Genomic DNA, 18836 nt, shown 5'->3' with positions numbered 1-18836 from the left:
AGATTTACTACAACATTTGACCTTGAATATATATCATCATTTTAAGATATTTGTCTTCCTTTTATCTTTGCTGGCTTATAAAACTTTAAGGGTATGTAATATGTCTATACTGTTTTGAAGCACAAAAAAATCCAGATCCATGGTTCTCAAACTTTAGCATCAAATAGGCTAAAAGACTGGTTAAAACATGATTGCAGAGCTCCACTACCAGGATTTCTGATTCTATAGGTCTGGGGTAGAGCTAGAAAACTTGTAGGTCTACCAAATTCCCAATTCCCTCTGACTGATTCTACTAGTCAGAGGGCTACATTATGAAAATGAACATCCTGAACAAAGAGAGGTTATTAAGAAAAGCATTTTTATTAATTGTAATTAGCATCCTCAGAGAGATCAAGAGAATGATATGAGTATCTTGAGAAGCAGCAAGTAGAAAAGAAAAAGTTTATGGAAAATTGGAAAAAGTAAAATTTCTGAATTAAATTTTTTCAGAAGGGCTGAATAACTAAAATTCAATATATCACTATGAAAAATAGTCTAAGACATCTTTCTAAACTGATGGCAAAAGACAAAGGGATAGAGAATATAAGAGAAAAATTAACACACATAAAGGGTCAATATGTCCTAATAAGTTTCTGGAGAAAGAACGAACACATCATAAAAAGTAATCAATGAATAGAAAAAGTTTTTCCTAAGCTGAAAAAGACTCAAGTCTTGATACTAGAAGGTCAATTTTTGAGCAGGTAAAAAATTTTAAAACCAACAACTACAGACATATTTGCAACAATTTTTAAACTTAAAAGTCAACAAAGAAAACCTTAGAAGCTTTGAAGGTAAACAAACACACACACACACACACACACACACACACACCCATCATTACAAAGGAATAGGAATTCAATTAGCATCAGACATTTTATTAACAAGCTAGAAGAAATTATTTTCAAAGAGAGAAAATCATTTTGAACCTGGAATTCTACATTTGGTTAAACTATTAATAAATTCATCTTTGGAAATTAAAGAACTAAGAAATTTAACTTCCTTTATCTATTAGTTTCCTACTTCTTTTGTAAGAAATTATCACACAAGTTCAAGTGGATTTCAGTGAGCTAAAATTAAGGTGTTGGTAGAATTACATACCTTTTAAGGCTACAAGAATCTATTTTCTAGACTTTCCTAGTTCCTAGAGGGTACCCATATTCTTGGACCAGGTCCCCTTCCATCTCCAAAGTCAGCAGTGGTAGAATGAGTCTTTCTGACATGGAATCCCTCTGACTTTGACTCTCCTGCTCCCCTCTTTCATTTATAAACACCCCTGTGATTACATTGAACCTACCTAGATAATCTAGGATAATCTTCTCAAGACCTTTAACTTAATCATACCAATTCTCTTTTGCCACGAAAGGTAATATATTCACAGGCTCCAGGAACATTTCTGGTTGGCCATTATCCTGTCCACCAAACCACAGAAGGACTCAAGGATGTCCTTCAGAAAAATGAAAATTAAATTCAAGAAAGAAGACAACATCAGATAAAAGAAAGTAAGTCCACCAATAAAAGAAGAAAGTTGTAAGGCAATTTAAGAAGAAAAATTTTGATCTTGACACTAGAGTGTAACTTCTCATTAGAGGAGCATGACTTTAGAAAAATGTAATTATATTTTCTTTTCTAAAAAGTCCAATTATTACTTGGTTCCACAGTGAATAAAATTTACATATGACCAAAATATTATACATGCTGTTCATTATTCTCCAAATTTCAGAAATAACTGAGTCAAACATCAGAAGACACAAATATTTATGTGCATACTTGTATAGATAACACATTATTTTTCCATATTTCTATCTATTGGGAACTGAAATTGCATAGTAACAGTAGAAAGGAAGTTAGAAGCACAGTCACAGCGAAACATATCAAATGGTTCTCACCTATTTTTATAAAGTATGTATAAAGGAAAAAATAAAATCAATTTTGAAATATGTATGTAATTTTATTACTATTTGGTAATTTATGAAGTTACATATCACATTCAATGTTTTTATTTTTATTTAAAGTGTCTTAAAAAAACCACCCAAAATTAACCAAAGTATAAAACAGGAGTACCACCACAGACTATAGCAAAATTAAAAATGAAGCAAACAGTTAGGAGTACATAGGTACAATATAAATTGTGCATACATTTTGACCTAATGGTTTTATTTCCAGGAATCTATCCTACAAAAATATCATTTCTGTATAAGAATACTATATAAGAATTCCACCACAGTATTGTTAGAAAAAGTGGGGGAGGACCAACCTAAATATCTCATCAGAAGTTAATTGGTTAAATATATTATAGTCAAGCATTATTGCAGCAGTCATTAAAAATATCAGAGACATATGTATTAACATACACACATGTATTTTTTTTTCATTTTTATTTGGAAAGAAGAAAAGCTAAAAGGATATACAAACAACTATTTCTTACAGTTAATTCTTAGGAATAAAGGAGAGAGTATATGATCCTTCAGTTTTATGTTACATATATATTCTATTTGAATTTTGTTTCAATAGACATAAACTATTTTTAGAGTATCTTTTAGCTTAAAAAAATGAACTGAATTATTAACATTTAAAAATTGAACCCAGAATATTCCTTCTGCAGATTGTAAATTATGAAAATTAGTTTAAGGTATGATCTCCTTGCAAAAATATGAAAGCCTTTCCTGGAATACATAGCAAACAATATATGGTCAACACTTAAATGCTATTTAAGTGTTATTATTAAATGCAACCAGTACTAATGGCAGCATTTTTAGTTCCTCAAAGACATGAAACTATAGACTGAAACTATATATATAAATGTTTATTTTAATAAATTAATATTTATTAATACCTACCGAATCATTCGCTGCTAGTGCAAGTGCAAGGTTCACTGAAAGAAACAAAAAGTAATTCAATTTAGTAACTTTACTTCTATTAAAATTCATAGTGCCTTTAATATTTTGAGTATAGTAACCAAAGTATAGAAATGTTTAATATATCTCCCTTATTTGCAACGAAAAATGACATGGAGAGAATGTAGAAAGTAAAAAGACAAAAAAAAAAGAAAGTAATTTAGTAACATAACATAATTTAGCAATAGACACCTGTCCCAAAATTAACATTTTAAATAGTTTATTTATAAGCTGTTCCAATTTTTTCCAAATAATGCACTTGGCTTTTTTAAATTTTAAAACATAATTGAATTATTTTCATAGCATATTCTGTAGAAAAGGAGTCCTAAGTATCTAAACTCATAAAAATACATGTATACAAAAGGCTGGGTGACTGTGCATAGATGGAAGGGAAGAAGGTAAAAGGTGAGAGAATAAAATGTGTTTCCCAAACTGCTTATGTCAGTGAATCCAAGAGACATAAAGGAGGAAAGTAGTGATCCCAAAGTCATCTTTAGTCCAGCAATGGAAACATACTACATCTAAGAAGAGAAGTCATCAGTAACACAGTTCCAAGACTGATAAATAAATAAACCCTCATTTGAATGTTATTCAAAATAAATAATATTTCCTTACAGAACAATACTATAAATTGTATCAGGGTGTTGCCCTTAAAGTAGCTACACTGGGCAAAGTGGCACATGCTATAATCCCAGTGGCGCAGGAGGCTGAGGCAGGAGGATGGCAAATTTGAGGCCAATCTCAGCAACTTAGCAAGGCCCTAAGCAACCTGGCAAGACCCTGTCTCAAAATAAAAAATTAAAAAGGCTGGGAATGTAGCTCAGTGGTAGAGAGCTCCTGGGTTCAATCCCCAATACTAAATAATAGTAATAATAATAATATAGTAGTTAAGAGTATAAATTTTAAGGCAGACCTGATGCAAATCCTAGCTCTAGCACCTTCTATTATATAACTGAGTAGATTATTTTACCTGTACATCTGCTTCCTTCTCTATAAAGATAATTTCTACTTTATAATTATTGTGAGGATCAAATGAAATACTATATTTAAAGTGCTTAGGCTGAGGCAGGAGGATAATGAGGTAAAAGCTAGTCTCAGCAACTTAGTGAGGCCCTCAGCAACTTAGAGAGACCCTGTTTCAAAGTAAAAAAAAAAGGACAGGAGATGTGGCTCAGTGGTTAAGTGCCCCTGGGTTCAATCGTCAGTACCATAAATAAATAAATAAATAAATAAATAAAGTACATAGGGTATATAACTTGATAAATATCTCTAGCATATCTTGAAAATATCTCTAGTGTACATATTCAAATGGTAAAGTATTTTAAAATAGTTTGGAGAAGGAACAAATACATCAAGGGAAAGAAATATAATATCAACAGTTACATAGAAATAATCTATTTCTAAGACTTAGGTATGCTGACAGAACTGTCATGAAAAAGTACAGACAAGCTGTTTGGAACATATGGTATAATGTTAAAAGGGAAAAGTAAGTAAGGGACATTTACTGAAGCACCTACTACGTGGCACACACTATTCACTTTCTCATATATTTTCCTATTTAAAAGCTGTCACATTCCATCTCAACAGATCATCTTCCAACTAAAAACAATAAACAATCTGTTTTAAACAAGTGCTAGCCTACAGATCCAAAACAATGACACTGCATACAAAGCATTCACAAGTGTAATCATAAAAACACTTTATCCAGTCTTTGCAATCACAGTATGCAAAATAATTCACACTGCTGAAAACAGGTTAACATACTCCAAATTTTCCAAAACAACAGACAGATCCTAGAACCAAAGATTAAAAGGGTGCTGGAGTTATGGCTCACTGGTAGAGTGCTTGCCTAGCATGGGTGAAGCACTGGGTTCAATTCTCAGCACCACATATAAATAAATGAATAAAATAAAGGTCTATCAACATCTAAAATATATATTTTTTAAAAAACTTTTTAAAAGATTAAGAGCTTCTAAATTTTAAAACAAATCATCAAATGGATTATAGGTCTTTAGGGAAAAAAGCAAAAATGTGTAGGTATAGCATGAATTCATTAAGAACAAACCACTAATCATTTTTCATAATAGTACAGTATCTAACAAACAGTAATGGATAATAATCCCACAACACTTTATAAACCTTATTTCTTTAAAACATTTGACAATCTCTTCCACAATTCCCTTCAGGTCAAAATGGAAAAACAAAGCTAATAACACTCTATAGCTGGATCTGTGGCTGGTTGGACAACTATAAAACTGTTATACCAAGAAGGTACAAAATATGGCTTCCAGTCATCACAGAAGACCTCTAATGAAATTCACAGAATTTTGTACCCAGTCTTTCTTATTTCAAAAGGGCTTCAATAGAACTAAAGAATTTTAATGTAAATATAACTTTAGGTTAATAGTCTGAAGAGAGAACTAATTTTTTAAAATATCTTGTCAGTCTAGAACTAGGTCAAAAATTAACAAAATGAAATATAATGAAGAAAGTCATTTTTTAAAAATCAACTGCAAGAAAAGATTGGGTAAGGCCTGAATTAGCAGCCATTCCAACTAAACTCACTAAAAATTCAATATTAGGTAATTATAAGACATGAATATTTTATGACTCCAAATTAATAAACTACAAGGGTCTAATACAAGTCAAAGTACAAACTTCCAGTCATAAGTTCTGCAGACCTAATATACAACAGGTGATTATAGCTAATAATAACGTATACCTGAAATTCACTAAGATAGTAACCTTCAGTATTCTCACCACACATACATATACACAAAGATTAACTAGGTGGGGTAATGGATGTGTTAATTAGCTTGATTGTGGATATCATTTCACAATATATACACATATCAAAACATCAAATTCTATACATTGAATATACACAAAATTTGTCAATATACCTCAATAAAGCTGAAAAAAATTCAAGCTACCTCTAGTAAGAATTGGGAAAAGCTTCCCTTTTATATTATTACACTAAAACAACTACTTTTAAATAATTAAAAGGTTTATTTTGAAATTTTTTGGAATTAACTCTTTTTCTTTCTTTTTTTCTTGGCAGTTCTGGGGATCAAGCCTAGGACCACACACATGCTGAGCAAGCTACATCCACAGTCAAATTCTGGTTTTGGTGTCACTTCTTTTAGGGGTTCTGAAAGTAGGATTTTAGTGACAAATCTACAATCAATAAAAAGATCACCAAAATATCTTTGTTCATAGCATATTAATATAAAAGATATAAAGGATAGGTAACACTTTAAATAATTAAAACAATGTTAAATCTTTTCAAGCATTTTCAAATATTAGGTCAATGTTGACTTTATATATAGTGAAAATTATATTATGGTTACATGAAAAAAGGTCACAAAAACAATTCATTGCAAATATGTAGCTATATGTTCATTGATAAAGACAGGAAAAGAGCATATACATATTTTAGTATTAGAGTTACTAGGTGTTTTAAGGACACAGTAACCAACTACTGAGCACTTACTGTGATGGAGTCACTGGTCTAATTGGTTAACTTGTTTAATTGCATAACCATCCTATGAAAGAGGATTTTGTCCCCTTTTTATAGTTAAGTAAAGTGAAGATCTGCTAGGTAACCTAGTCATCTTTTCCTCAGTTATGGAATAGACAACGTGGTTCTATATTTAGTTCTGTCTAACTCCAAATCTAAGCTCCACCCAATATCACCTCCAGATGATATTGGAAACTTCACAAATATTAAATTAAACAATGATTTTAATAATGTGCATTTGCCAGCTGGAGTGAATTCTTAATCAGGATCAGAATAAATATTCTGTGATACCTGCTGTAGTAGATTTTCCAACTCCACCCTTCCCAGAAGCCACAACTATAACTTGTTTAACACCTTCTATCGGTTTCTGTTTTGGAAGTCCTCGCGACATGATTTGTGTTCTTCTTTGTTTTAGGATCTCACTGTCAGCGCCAGATAACTTCAAGAAAAAAAAAAGAAAAAGCGTTTTAAATAAGCCATCGCCACTATCACACTGTAAAAGCAAAAAAACGCGGGTTTTGCAATGAAGAGGGCTTTCTTTTCTAATACTGCTTCTCTCCACTGCTTTTGCATTTAGTGGTATTTACCTTTTGTTACAGATCACAATTGTAAAGATGCATTGTTTAAACTGAAATGTTTCTGCTAGGATATGTTTTTTTTAAAATGGAAATAAGTTGCCTATTTACGGAGTTAAATCCTCCTCATGTTTTCCTTCTCTTTAACCTATTTACTAGATAACCCAAAACCAAGAAAGCAGTATGCCACACACGTCCTTGTTCTAACCATCTGTTTCATGCCCGCCAGGTCTCAGCCTGGTCCTACTGAGGACCTGCTTGATAAGTGGGCAAGTCCAGACAACTGAAGTCTCACTGAGCTGCAACTGGAAGGAGCCCAAGAGAGACTGAGTGGAGTCCCTGGCAAGAGACAATGCCAGGGACCTGCAGCCCGGGAGCCTGGCATCGTCGTTCCACCCGCCTCCCCAAGCTCTGCAGCTCCACGGACCTGGCGCCGACACACCACCAATGATCGGCTTCCCCCAAGCGGGACAGGAATCCCGCCACCACCTCGGAACGACACCCCACCACAAAGCAACAGACGCTGCCATGTCCCCATGGCGCGGAACGCGGCCCTGAGCCCGGCTGGGAAACTGTCGCAGCGGGCGCAGAGTAATGACGTCACATGGCAACCGCGGCTTCCTTTCCCTAGCGACCAGTCTTCAGGTTTCTTCAGCCAGGGAAACCAATTTGTCCTGGTCGGGTTTGTGGCCCGCTACAGCATTTTGCAGCATTTTACCAAATGTCTGTGAAGCGTTTTCACATGACATCTCCTTTTATCCTTACAGGAGTCCCAGAGAAAGCAGAAGACTCTTACTCGGATCCTGTTTTTATTAGTTACGAAACGGAGACTTCGTTCAAGAAGATCGGACCCGACTTAACACAAATTCGAAATGTCAGAACTTGAAAATTACTTCAGGTTTTTTTACTGCATAGTACTGCATGTGGTAACTTAAACCCAGCCACGGTTAAAGATCTTAACATTTTAATTTTTTTTCTGCCCGACCTTTAAAAGTCTACTTTGTGCTGTTCATTGCTTGTGTTGCTGACAGTTTCCCCAAAGAGAGGTCCCGTGCTTTACCTGATTCTAAAAGTTTAGCTAATCGGAAAACGGGTCCAATGAGGCAAGTTTCGCTCAAAAGCAACGTAAGGACCGAAGGGGTAGCTTGGCGGTAAGGCGCTGTCCTAGCGTGTGGGGGCCCTGGACTCAACCCTCAGTACCCTGGGTTGTGGGGAGAGCTTAAATAGGAGAGCTTGAGAGAAGAGGTGGAATTTATCCTGAAAGAAGAAAGGAAGCATCCCTATGCCCAAAGTAAATAAGAAAGTGAGAGAAATCACTTTAGGATAGAAAGTTTTAGGACTGAACCAGGAAACCAGGCCCAACAAGTGGATGGTTAGGGTGTTGTACAGTTTACCCCCAATATTTTCTAGGATAGATATTCATTTCATTCATATGCTTCTAATTTGTAGGTCAAAGACACAAGATCATCTTATTTCATTCTAATCTGATTTTTAATTTTATGTAATACAGGCATAACAACCTCAAAGAATTATTATAAGGATTCAGTGAGAGATATGGTAAGGGGACAATAGATGAGGATGGTGGGAACATGAGGTTAAGAGAATAATTCTGAGTTGCTTTAGCATCCTGATGCTGCTACACCACCGAGCACATGTGGTCACCCAGTCAAGATGCAGAAGAGAACCAGACCCAGGACCAGCCCTTAGAGGAGGAGGGGGAGGTAGAGACCTTCGCCTCAGCAGAGATTGCCCAGTTGATGTAGTTAATCATCAACACTTTCTACTCAAAGAGATCTTCCTGCAGGAGCTGATTTCCAACTCATCCGACGCCCTGGACAAAATCAGATTTGAAAACTGGACGGATCCCAGTTAGCTAGACTCTTGGAAGTAGCTGCACATTAATATTATTCCACACAAAGAAGACCAAACCCTCACAATCATGGATACTGGAATTGGAATGACCAAAGCCAACTTGATCAATAACCTTGGTATTACCACCAAGTCTGGGACCAAAGTGTTCATGTAGGCCTCAAAGGCTGATGCAGACATCTCCATGATTGGCCATTTTGGTGTTGGTTTTCATTCTGTGTATTTGGTTACCAAGAAATTGACTATGATCACCGAACACAACCACGATGAGCAGTATGCCTGGGAGTCCTCTGAGGGGGCTCCTTCACCATCAGGACTGACACAGGAGAACAAGTGGGTCATGGGACAAAGGTTAGCCTGCATCTGAAAGAAGACCAAATTGAGTACTTGGAGGAAAGAAAAATAAAAGAGATTGTGAAGAAACATTCCCAGTTTATCAGCTATCCCATTACTCTCCTTGTGGAGAAGGAACGAGATAAAGAAGTCAGTGATGACGAGACTGAAGAAAAAGAAGACAAAGAAGAGGAAAAGGAAAAAGAAGAAAAGGAGCCTAATGACAAACCTGAAACTGAAGATGTTGGTCCTGATGAAGAAGATGAAAATACGGATGGTGACAAGAAAAAGATTAAGAAGTACATAGATCATGAGGAACTCAACAAAACAAAGCCCATTTGGACCAGAAATCCTGATGATAATCACTAACAGAGTACAGAGAATTCTATAAGAGTTTTATCGAAGATTGGGAGGATCACTTGGCAATAAAGTATTTTTCTGTTGAAGGGCAATTGGAATTCAGAGCTTTTCTTTTTGTCCCAAGATGTGCTCCTTTTGACCCCTTTGAAAACAGAAAGAAAAATAACAATATTAAGTTGTATGTGCGCAGTTTTCATCATGGATAACTGTAAGGAGCTAATCCCGAATATCTGAACTTCTTTAGAGAAGTGGTAGACTCCGAGGATCTTCCTCTAAATATTTCCCGTGAAATGTTGCAACAGAGCAAAATTTTGAAAGTCATTAGAAAGAATTTGGTCCAAAAATGCTTACAACTGTTCACTGAACTGGCAGAAGATAAAGAGAACTACAGAAATTTCTATGAGCAGTTTTCTAAAAATATAAAGCTTGGAATACATAAAGATTCACAGAATTGAAAGAAACTTTCAGAGCTGTTACAATACTACACATCTGCTTCTGGGGATAAGATTGTTTCTCTCAAGGACTATTGTACCAGAATGAAGGAAAATCAGAAACACATCTACTATATCACAGATGAGACTAAGGACCAGGTAACTAACTCTGCCTTTGTGCCTTGGAAGTGATCTACCTGATTGAGCCCATCGATGAGTACTGTACCCAAAAACTGAAGGAATTTGAGGGGAAGACATTAGTGTCTGTCACCAAAAAGGACTTGGAGCTTCCAGAAGATGAAGAGGAGAAGAAGAAATAGGAAGAGAAAAAGACAAAGTTTGAAAACCTCTGCAAGATCATGAAGGACATCTTGGAGAAAAAAGTTGAAAAGGTGGTGACCTCCCAGTGCTGTGTGGTCACAAGCATGTACAGCCAGACAACAAACGTGGAGTCATGAAAGCTCAAGCTCTGAGAGACAACAGTGAGCTCCATGGCATCCAAGAAACACCTGGAGATAAACCCTGACCACTCCATTATTAAAACCTTAAGGTAAAACACAGAGACTGACAAGAATGATAAGTCTGTCAAAGATCTAGTCATCTTGCTGTATGAAACTGCACTCTTTGTCTTCTGGCTTCAGGATCTACAGGATCCTGAACAGGATCCTGGCTAACAGGATCTACAGGATGCTCAAACTTGGTCTAGGTATTGATGAGGATGATCCCCCTGCTGATGACACCAGCACTGCTGTAACGGAAGAGATGTCACCCCTGGAAGGAGATGACGATCCTGTTAAACAGTCTACATGGCATGAAAATAACTAAAATAAAAAGAGGAGAGAGAGAGAATAATTCTATAAAATGAGCATACTGTACTGACTTCCCCACATGCTTTCTTTACCAAAAAGCAATCTGCCTGCAGCCCCACCTGGTCTGGGGGACAGGAAATGTCACATTCCTCAACAAACAGGCCAAGGGCAGAAGGCCTGGCAGTCAGTGTAAACAATGAATGGTGGTGGTCAAGAGAGGATGATGGTTTATTATCACAGGGTTGCTAACAGCTAACCTACAGGATCACACTTTCCAACCCAACTGGTTGCTAACGCCTCAGGGGGATTGCACTTACCAACATAAGGGATTACCCCCTGTTCCACTCTTTCCTGCCCTTAGGTGCTTACAGAGAATAAAGAGAAGGTGGGGGATTGTGGAGGTCTTTAAAAGAACAAGACACACCTACTCCTGGAGTCAACCAGCTCTGGGCCCTCTTCTCTCTGATGAAATCTACCTCTCTACCTCTGTCCCTCTCTTAAATAAAACTTGCTCTCTATGCTTGCCTCAGCGTTTCTCAAGTGTTTAAACTACACTGAGAGGACAAGGACCTCTTCCTGATCCCCAAGACCAGTATCAATATTAGCAGCAAAGTGCATTCCATTTAGTAAACTCTGAGAAAAACATTCAGTTCCTTGATTTTTCTCCCCTAATCCCACAAACATTGTTTCATCCAACTTTATTTTGCTCTAGGTTTGACACTTTTAACTTGTTTTATATCATTCATTATTATTTATGACATGCTTTCTCAACTAATTCTATTATTTTTTTAGGTCTTTTTTTTCTGCTCAGTTTGTATAAATTGTGAGCCAATAGTACCGTGATGAGGAGAACAACTATCAGAATAATCCATTCACTAAACAGGAAATGCCAAATATTTGTTTCTCTCCAGGTAGCTTTGTGAGACTTTTTCTTAAGTCATTCATTCAACAGATATCAAACTACTACATGTCAAGCATTTAACCAGTATTAGAGTATTCAGCATTGAATCAGACATAATTCCACCACTCAAAGACTTTATAATCCAGAGCAGAAGAGATAATAAATTAACAAGCAATTACACTATGGTGTGGTAAGTTTAGGAGAAAAACACTGAGTGCTATAGGAGTACTGAGAAGAAGCACCCTATTCAATCAGGAAAGGCTTCTAAATAGGGTAGCATCTGCACAGAGCACTGGGTGCAGGTAATGTGTGGGAGTCAGCTGGGAGAATTACTAGATGGTTATTGTACAGAGAGAGGAAATGTTATCCCATAAATATGTATAATTATGTTAATTAAAAGTAAAAGGACAAAATAAGTACTGCAAATAATCCGTATAGTCTGAGGATAGGTTGAATAAAAAGATGTAGCTAAAGGTTGCTAAAATGAAGGTTGTAGCTGGGGATGTAGCTCAGTGGTAAAGCTCTTGCCTAGCATGCCCAAGGCAGGTTGGCCAAATCATGAAAGGATTTATAAAGGGATTTAGACTGAGGGAACCATGAGAGATGAATTTTAAACAAGAATGAAACATGATCAGATTTGTGATTTAGAAATAATCATGATTACTAGGTTTTTAAAAAATGGATTGGACAGACCAGATCAGAAGCAAGAAGACATGAAGTTATTATGGTAATTCAAAGGCGACTTGGAGGTTTGACTTAACACCTCTAAATTTCACTGATGATCAATAAAATAGATGATACCTACTTGCAGGTCGTGAGATCAGTTTACGATAATGCCTATCACATGGTGCACACAGTAAATGTTTAGTGTTAACAATCGCTAATGGTTACTACTCATGTACAAGTTTATGACATAGGCAAGCAGAATGAATTGACATTCCCTGAGAAGACATACAGGGAGGAACAAGTGACTGATTTTTCTATAATAAATGAATCATTAATTTGGTTTACTAATCAGCCTATTAAAATTTCAGAAGAGTAATAAGATGCCCATTGTTTCTTCTCCAACAGTCACTGTCTCTCACACACTTACCCAAGGCCCCTTCTCAAGAGGATATTCTCCCATAGTTCCTAATTAGTCATTTGACCCCATCCCCATGATCACGAAATTTGATTAAAGATTGAGGCACATGGGCTGGGGAGATAGCTCAGCTGGTAGAGTGCTTGCCCTGCAAGCACAAGGCCCTGAGTTCGATCCCCAGTACCACAAAAAAAAAAAAAAAAAGATTGACGCACAATGAAAAACCGAACCAATCAGATTCTTTCCGCAGAGAACTTGAACAATAAAAATAAGAAATGTTGCTCAATTTAATTTGCATTTGACCTGATAAGGTCAAAATGACTATTTTCTGCTATTTGTACCGACAAGGAAAAAAGGCCACTACTACTAATAATAAGAAAGCAGATGATAAGAGGTCATGTGCACATAGAGGGAGGGGAAAAATCTGCCCTGGTTCCTAACAGTTTTACAGTCCCTGGTCATAGTCAGTCTATAGCAGGATGCAGCTGCACTTTCTAGCCTTAAATCCATGAGATATACTTTCTGCCTTAGCCTAAATTGGGTGGGTTTTTGTGCTCTTATAACTATGATGACACAAATTTTTAAATATTTATCAGGAATTATTTTCCTATCACTCTTTGTACTCACATAACCCTTCCCCCCTTGGACAGATTATGTGACATCACTTTCTGACACAGCAAAATATCAAGAAAAAGGGACTTTTTTTCTTGCCTTTGGATTTTGAAAGTTGGAACCCTTTAGGAGAATGGGGACAGGTCTAGCAAAGACAATAGATTTGAAAAATCTAATGATACAAGAATGTGATTTCTTGCCTTAGGATTATATTCGACACTTGTAGCAGAAAAATCTATAATTGTCTTAAACAAATAGGGGTACAATAGTCTCACATGAAAAGTTAAGAGGTAGATACAACATATCTGATGTAATGGGTCCACAGTTGTCATCTTATCTCAAATTCTTTTTATTCCATCATCTTGGTATCGTCAATTTTGTTCCCTCACAGTCATATATGGCTGCTGTTCCTGGAGGCATCAAGACCATGATCCATATAAGAAGAGTAAAGACAAAGGTAAAGAGTTTTCCACAGTAAATCTCTCTGCCTCTTTATTTGGTAAAGGAATCCACATATGTGTGCATGCATACATGTGTGTACACACACTCCCTAAACGGGCTAGAACCAGGTCACATGACCACTCTTGGAAGCCAGAGAGGCTGAGAAATCAAGCATCAAAATATCTCTAACCTATAGAGTAGAGGAAAGCAGTGGGTGCTTAAAAATTGGCATTGAGTAAGATAAATAAGTATCTGTCCTAGGAGACTAGGTGAACCTATGGGGAATGGAGAGAGAAGAAAAGCAAGAATTTAGATAGCCTTGTCAACCCCCTTAACCTGCCACCCTCAACTATAGAGGCTAGAAATCCATATACTCACTTTCCCAGGTTCACATGCTAACTCTGAACATATTCTGAACTTGTATGACATAGTTATAGACAATGTGACATGAGGGAAATGTCCTGGGGACAAGGGGCTCCTGAGAAAGCTTATGCTTTTCTGGTAGAGTAGACCCTAGTTCACCTGGATATGTGGTAATTATTTTGTGAACATGAAAAGCTCAATCGTGATAAACACAATGACAAAACTCAATAGTTAAAGATAACAAAGTGGAAGTGTGGTAGAAATGAATTCTTGGTGGTATGACTAAGCCACTATTCTAGTCCTCTTATTATTACACCTCCAGAGCTCTTCTTATTATGTGAAATAACTAATTATTTAAACCTCTGTTGGTTAGCATTTCTGTAACTTGAGCTAAAATAATCCATGCCTGTTACAGCTCCTAAGAAGAAAGCTCTGTTATGTTTAAGTAGATGGAAATGAGTGAGCCAAGGAATGGTTGAGAAATCCTGATCCTCAAGAGACCTCACAGTCAAGAATGAGGGTACACTTGGAAACAATCTGCATGGTTAGGTAGGTGGCATCTCCATGGATGCCGGTATGAATAGAAGACTTTGAGGTTAAATTCGCTGCACCCTGTGGACACCTGGATACTACACAAGCTTCTTGTAATTTAGCCACAATTCTAGCAGAATCTATGTTGAACAAGATTAAGCCTTGCACCACCTCAGAAGAAATTTATAAAGAAATAAATATAGATCAAACAAAGAGGATGCTTTTGAAAGTCTCCCAACTATGTCTAGGGAAAATCATATATTGTTTTCCTTATTTATATCTGGTAGTTTGGCCCTCCCTTCTCCCTCCCAAAAAATCCTTCTTGAGTGACTGAGGACTCACAGAAAATTCAAATTCCCACACAGAGGAGGAGCTTACTGCATTCCTAGTAGACCCATATGCCCTCAGCGTCAGCTGGGAACATACTCTTGCCCAACTCCCTTGCCCAACTCACCAGGGACAAATAGAGTTATCAATCTCTTCTGAATGTACTAAATAAAGCTCAGAAAATAGTGCCAGTTCCTTCACTTTAAGGTTACTGTCCACAACTAAACCTCTATCCTGTCCAAGTACTTAGCAAAACAAAACCTCATCCAATCTCTAGGACTTGTCTAAATGACAATACTATTAATTTACCCTATTTTGCCTGAAAGTTTGATTTATTTGCAAATCTCTCTGCTCATGACTCCAAATATGAAACTGTCTTTTATCTAATACAAATTTTCAGACTAAAATAAAGAAAAACTCTGATTAAGTGAATATCTTCCAATCAGGCAGTACTTCTGTAAAAGACCTAGCCTAGGAAATTTGTGGATTTTCCCATATCAGAGCCTTTGCTGTCCTTTTCACATATTAGCTCACTTAAACTAGTCTTGTCAAAGAAGTTCCACATTTTTCTTTCCTTTTTTGGGGGGTGAGGGGTAGATTGAGGTCAGGGGCACTCAATCACTAAACCACATCCCTAGCCCATTTGTTTTGTATATTTATTTTCCCAAGTTCTTATTTATTTAAATTGATAAATAAAATTATGTGTATTTATGATATACAAGATGATGTTCTGATACGTATACATACACACATTATGGAATGACTAAATCAAGCTAATTAGCATGTTCAAAACCTCATACATCATCTTCTTCATTATCAAATTTGTTTGCACTCCTCACACGTTCCCAATACTATACACAAACCTTTTTCTTTTCTCTCTTGCTCAGTATATGAATTGCTATTCTCCTTCACCTTCCTCTTTCTTAATTTTTTTATTTTTCTCATACATATATTTAGGGTAATAAAGTTTGTCTCATTCTACCATTCTTCCCATCCCCACCGCCCCACCCCCTCATTCCCCTCTGCACAATCTAATGTTCCTTCATTCTTCCCTACCCCCAGCCAACTATGGATCAGCATCCACTTATGAGAAAAAACATTCAGCCTTTGGTTTTGGGGATTGGATTATTCACTTACCATGATGTTCTCCAGCTCCTCCATTTACCTGCAAATGCCAAAATTTCATTATTTTTTAAGGGTAAGTAATCTTCCATTATGTCTATGTACCTGTTTAAGTCAGCTATTTCGCTACTGTGACTAAATGATCAAACCAGCACAACTGTAAAGGAGGAAAGGTTTATTTGAGGACTCACAGTTTCACAGCTCTTAGTCCATAGAAGGCCTGCTGCATTCCTCAGGGCTCGAAGTGATACTGAACATCATGGTGGGAGATGTTGATGGAGGAAAGCAGCTTACATCATGGTGAGGAGGAAAGAGAGAGAGAGAGAAAAAATTCCACTCTCAGACACAAAATATAAACCCCATAGCCATGCCCCAATTCCCACCTCCTCCAACCAAACCCTACCTCTTCAATTAATCCCATCAGGTTGAGGAAGGCTTAGAGAAACAAACCAAAGGAATGAACAATCTATTCAATGAAATAATATCAGAAAATTTCCCAAATGTGAAGAACGAAATGGAAAACCAAGTACAAGAGGCTTATAGGACTCCAAATATACAAAATTACAACAGACCCACACCAAGGCACATTATTATGAAAATACCTAACATACAAAATAAAGACAGAATGTTAAAGGCCGCGAGAGAAAAGAATCAAATTACATTCAGGGGGAAACCAATAAGAATATCAGCAGAGTTTTCAAACCAGACCCTAAAAGCTAGAAGGGCCTGGAACAACATTTTTCAAGCCCTGAAAGAAAACGGATGCCAACCAAGAATCTTATACCCAGCAAAACTTACTTTCAGATTTGACGACGAAATAAGATCCTTCCGTGATGAACAAAAGCTAAAGGAATTTACAAAAAGAAAGCTGGCATTACAGAACATTCTCAGCAAAATATTCCATGAGGAAGAGATGAAAAACAACGATGCAAATCAGTAACGGGAGGAACTAGCCTAAAGGAATAGCCAAATAAAGGAGAAACCAAATCACGTCAAAAAACAAAAATGAGTCAAATGACTGGGAATACAAATCATATCATAATAATAACCCTGAATGTTAATGGCCTGAACTCATCAATCAAAAGACATAGACTGGCAGATTGGATTAAAAAGAAAAATCCAACAATATGCTGCCTGCAAGAGACTCATCTCATAGAAAGAGACACCCATAGACTAAAGGTGAAAGGATGGGAAAAAACATACCATGCACACGGACACAGCAAAAAAGCTGGAGTATCCATCCTCATTTCAGATAATGTGGACTTCAAGCCAAAACTAGTCAGAAGGAATAAAGAAGGACATTACATACTGCTTAAGGGAAGCATAAATCAGCAAGACATAACAATCATAAATATCTATGCCCCAAACAGTGGCTCATCCATGTATGTCAAACAAATCCTTCTCAATTCCAGAAATCAAATAGACCACAACACAATAATACTAGGCGATTTTAACACACCTCTCTCACCACTGGATAGATCTTCCAAACAAAAATTGAATAAAGAAACCATAGATCTCAATAACACAATCAATAATTTAGACTTAACCGACCTATATAGAATATAACATCCAACAAAGAATGAATACACTTTCTTCTCAGCAGCACATGGATCCTTCTCTAAAATAGTCATATTTTCTGCCACAAAGCTACTGTTAGCAAATACAAGAAGATAGAGATACTACCTTGTACTCTATCAGATCATAATGGATTGAAATTAGAAATAAATGACAGAATAAAAAACAGAAACTTCTCCAATACCTGGAGATTAAATAATACACTACTATATGATGAATGGATAACAGAAGACATCAGGAGGGAAATAAAAAAAATCTTAGAAGTAAACGAGAACAAAGACACATCATATCAAAATCTCTGGGACACTATGAAAGCACTACTTAGAGGAAGATTTATTTCATGGGGCACATTCAACAAAAGAAGTAGAAATCAACAAATAAATGACTTAACACTACAGCTCAAAGCCCTAGAAAAAGAAGAGCAGACCAACACCAAAAGTAGTAGAAGACAGGAAATAGTTAAAATCAGAGCCGAAATCAATGAAATTGAAACAAAAGAAACAATAAGAAAAATTAACAAAATAAATAGTTGGTTCTTTGAAAAAATAAACAAAATTGATAAACCCTTAGCCACACTAACAAAGAGAAAGAGGGAGAAAACCCAAATTACTAAAATTTGGAATGAACAAGGAAATATCACAACAGACACGAGTGAAATACAAAACATAATTAGAAGCTATTTTGAAAATCTATACTCCAACAAGACAGAAAACCTCGAAGACATCAACAAGTTTCTAGAGACATATGAATTACCTAAACTGAACCGGAGGACATACACAACTTAAATAAATCAATTTCAAGCAATGAAATAGAAGAGGTCATCAAAAGCCTACCAACAAAGAAAAGTCCGGGACCAGATGGGTTCTCAGCCGAGTTCTACAAAACCTTTAAAGAAGAGCTCATTGCAATACTCCTCAAAGTATTCCATGAAATAGAAGAGGAGGGAACCCTCCCAAACTCGTTCTATGAAGCCAATATCACCCTGATACCTAAACCAGATAAAGATACATCGAGGAAAGAAAATTTTAGACCAATATCCTTAATGAACATTGA

General features: G+C 36.4%; 1 protein-coding gene and 1 pseudogene across 1 annotated transcript in view; one reads left to right on the top strand and one right to left on the bottom strand.

Moving 5' to 3' along the window:
* Nubpl (NUBP iron-sulfur cluster assembly factor, mitochondrial) overlaps positions 1-7589 on the bottom strand; it is a 202779-nt gene extending 195190 nt beyond the window's left edge. The window contains exons 1-3 of the mRNA XM_047539925.1: positions 7456-7589; positions 6745-6892; positions 2877-2911 (exon numbers count right to left, since the gene is read on the bottom strand). Coding sequence (XP_047395881.1) covers positions 2877-2911; positions 6745-6892; positions 7456-7566 — 294 coding nt within the window. The 5' untranslated portion in view covers positions 7567-7589. The remainder of the gene's footprint in view (positions 1-2876; positions 2912-6744; positions 6893-7455) is intronic.
* Positions 7590-8680: 1091 nt separating this feature from the next.
* Positions 8681-10846, top strand: LOC124976568 (heat shock protein HSP 90-alpha-like; annotated as a pseudogene).
* Positions 10847-18836: the final 7990 nt, after the last annotated feature.

Source organism: Sciurus carolinensis, chromosome 2 (genome assembly GCF_902686445.1).
Source record: "Sciurus carolinensis chromosome 2, mSciCar1.2, whole genome shotgun sequence".
Classification (NCBI taxonomy): Eukaryota; Metazoa; Chordata; class Mammalia; order Rodentia; family Sciuridae; genus Sciurus; species Sciurus carolinensis.
The sequence above is the reverse complement of the archived record's forward strand: the minus strand, read 5'-3'. Positions and strand labels throughout refer to the sequence as shown.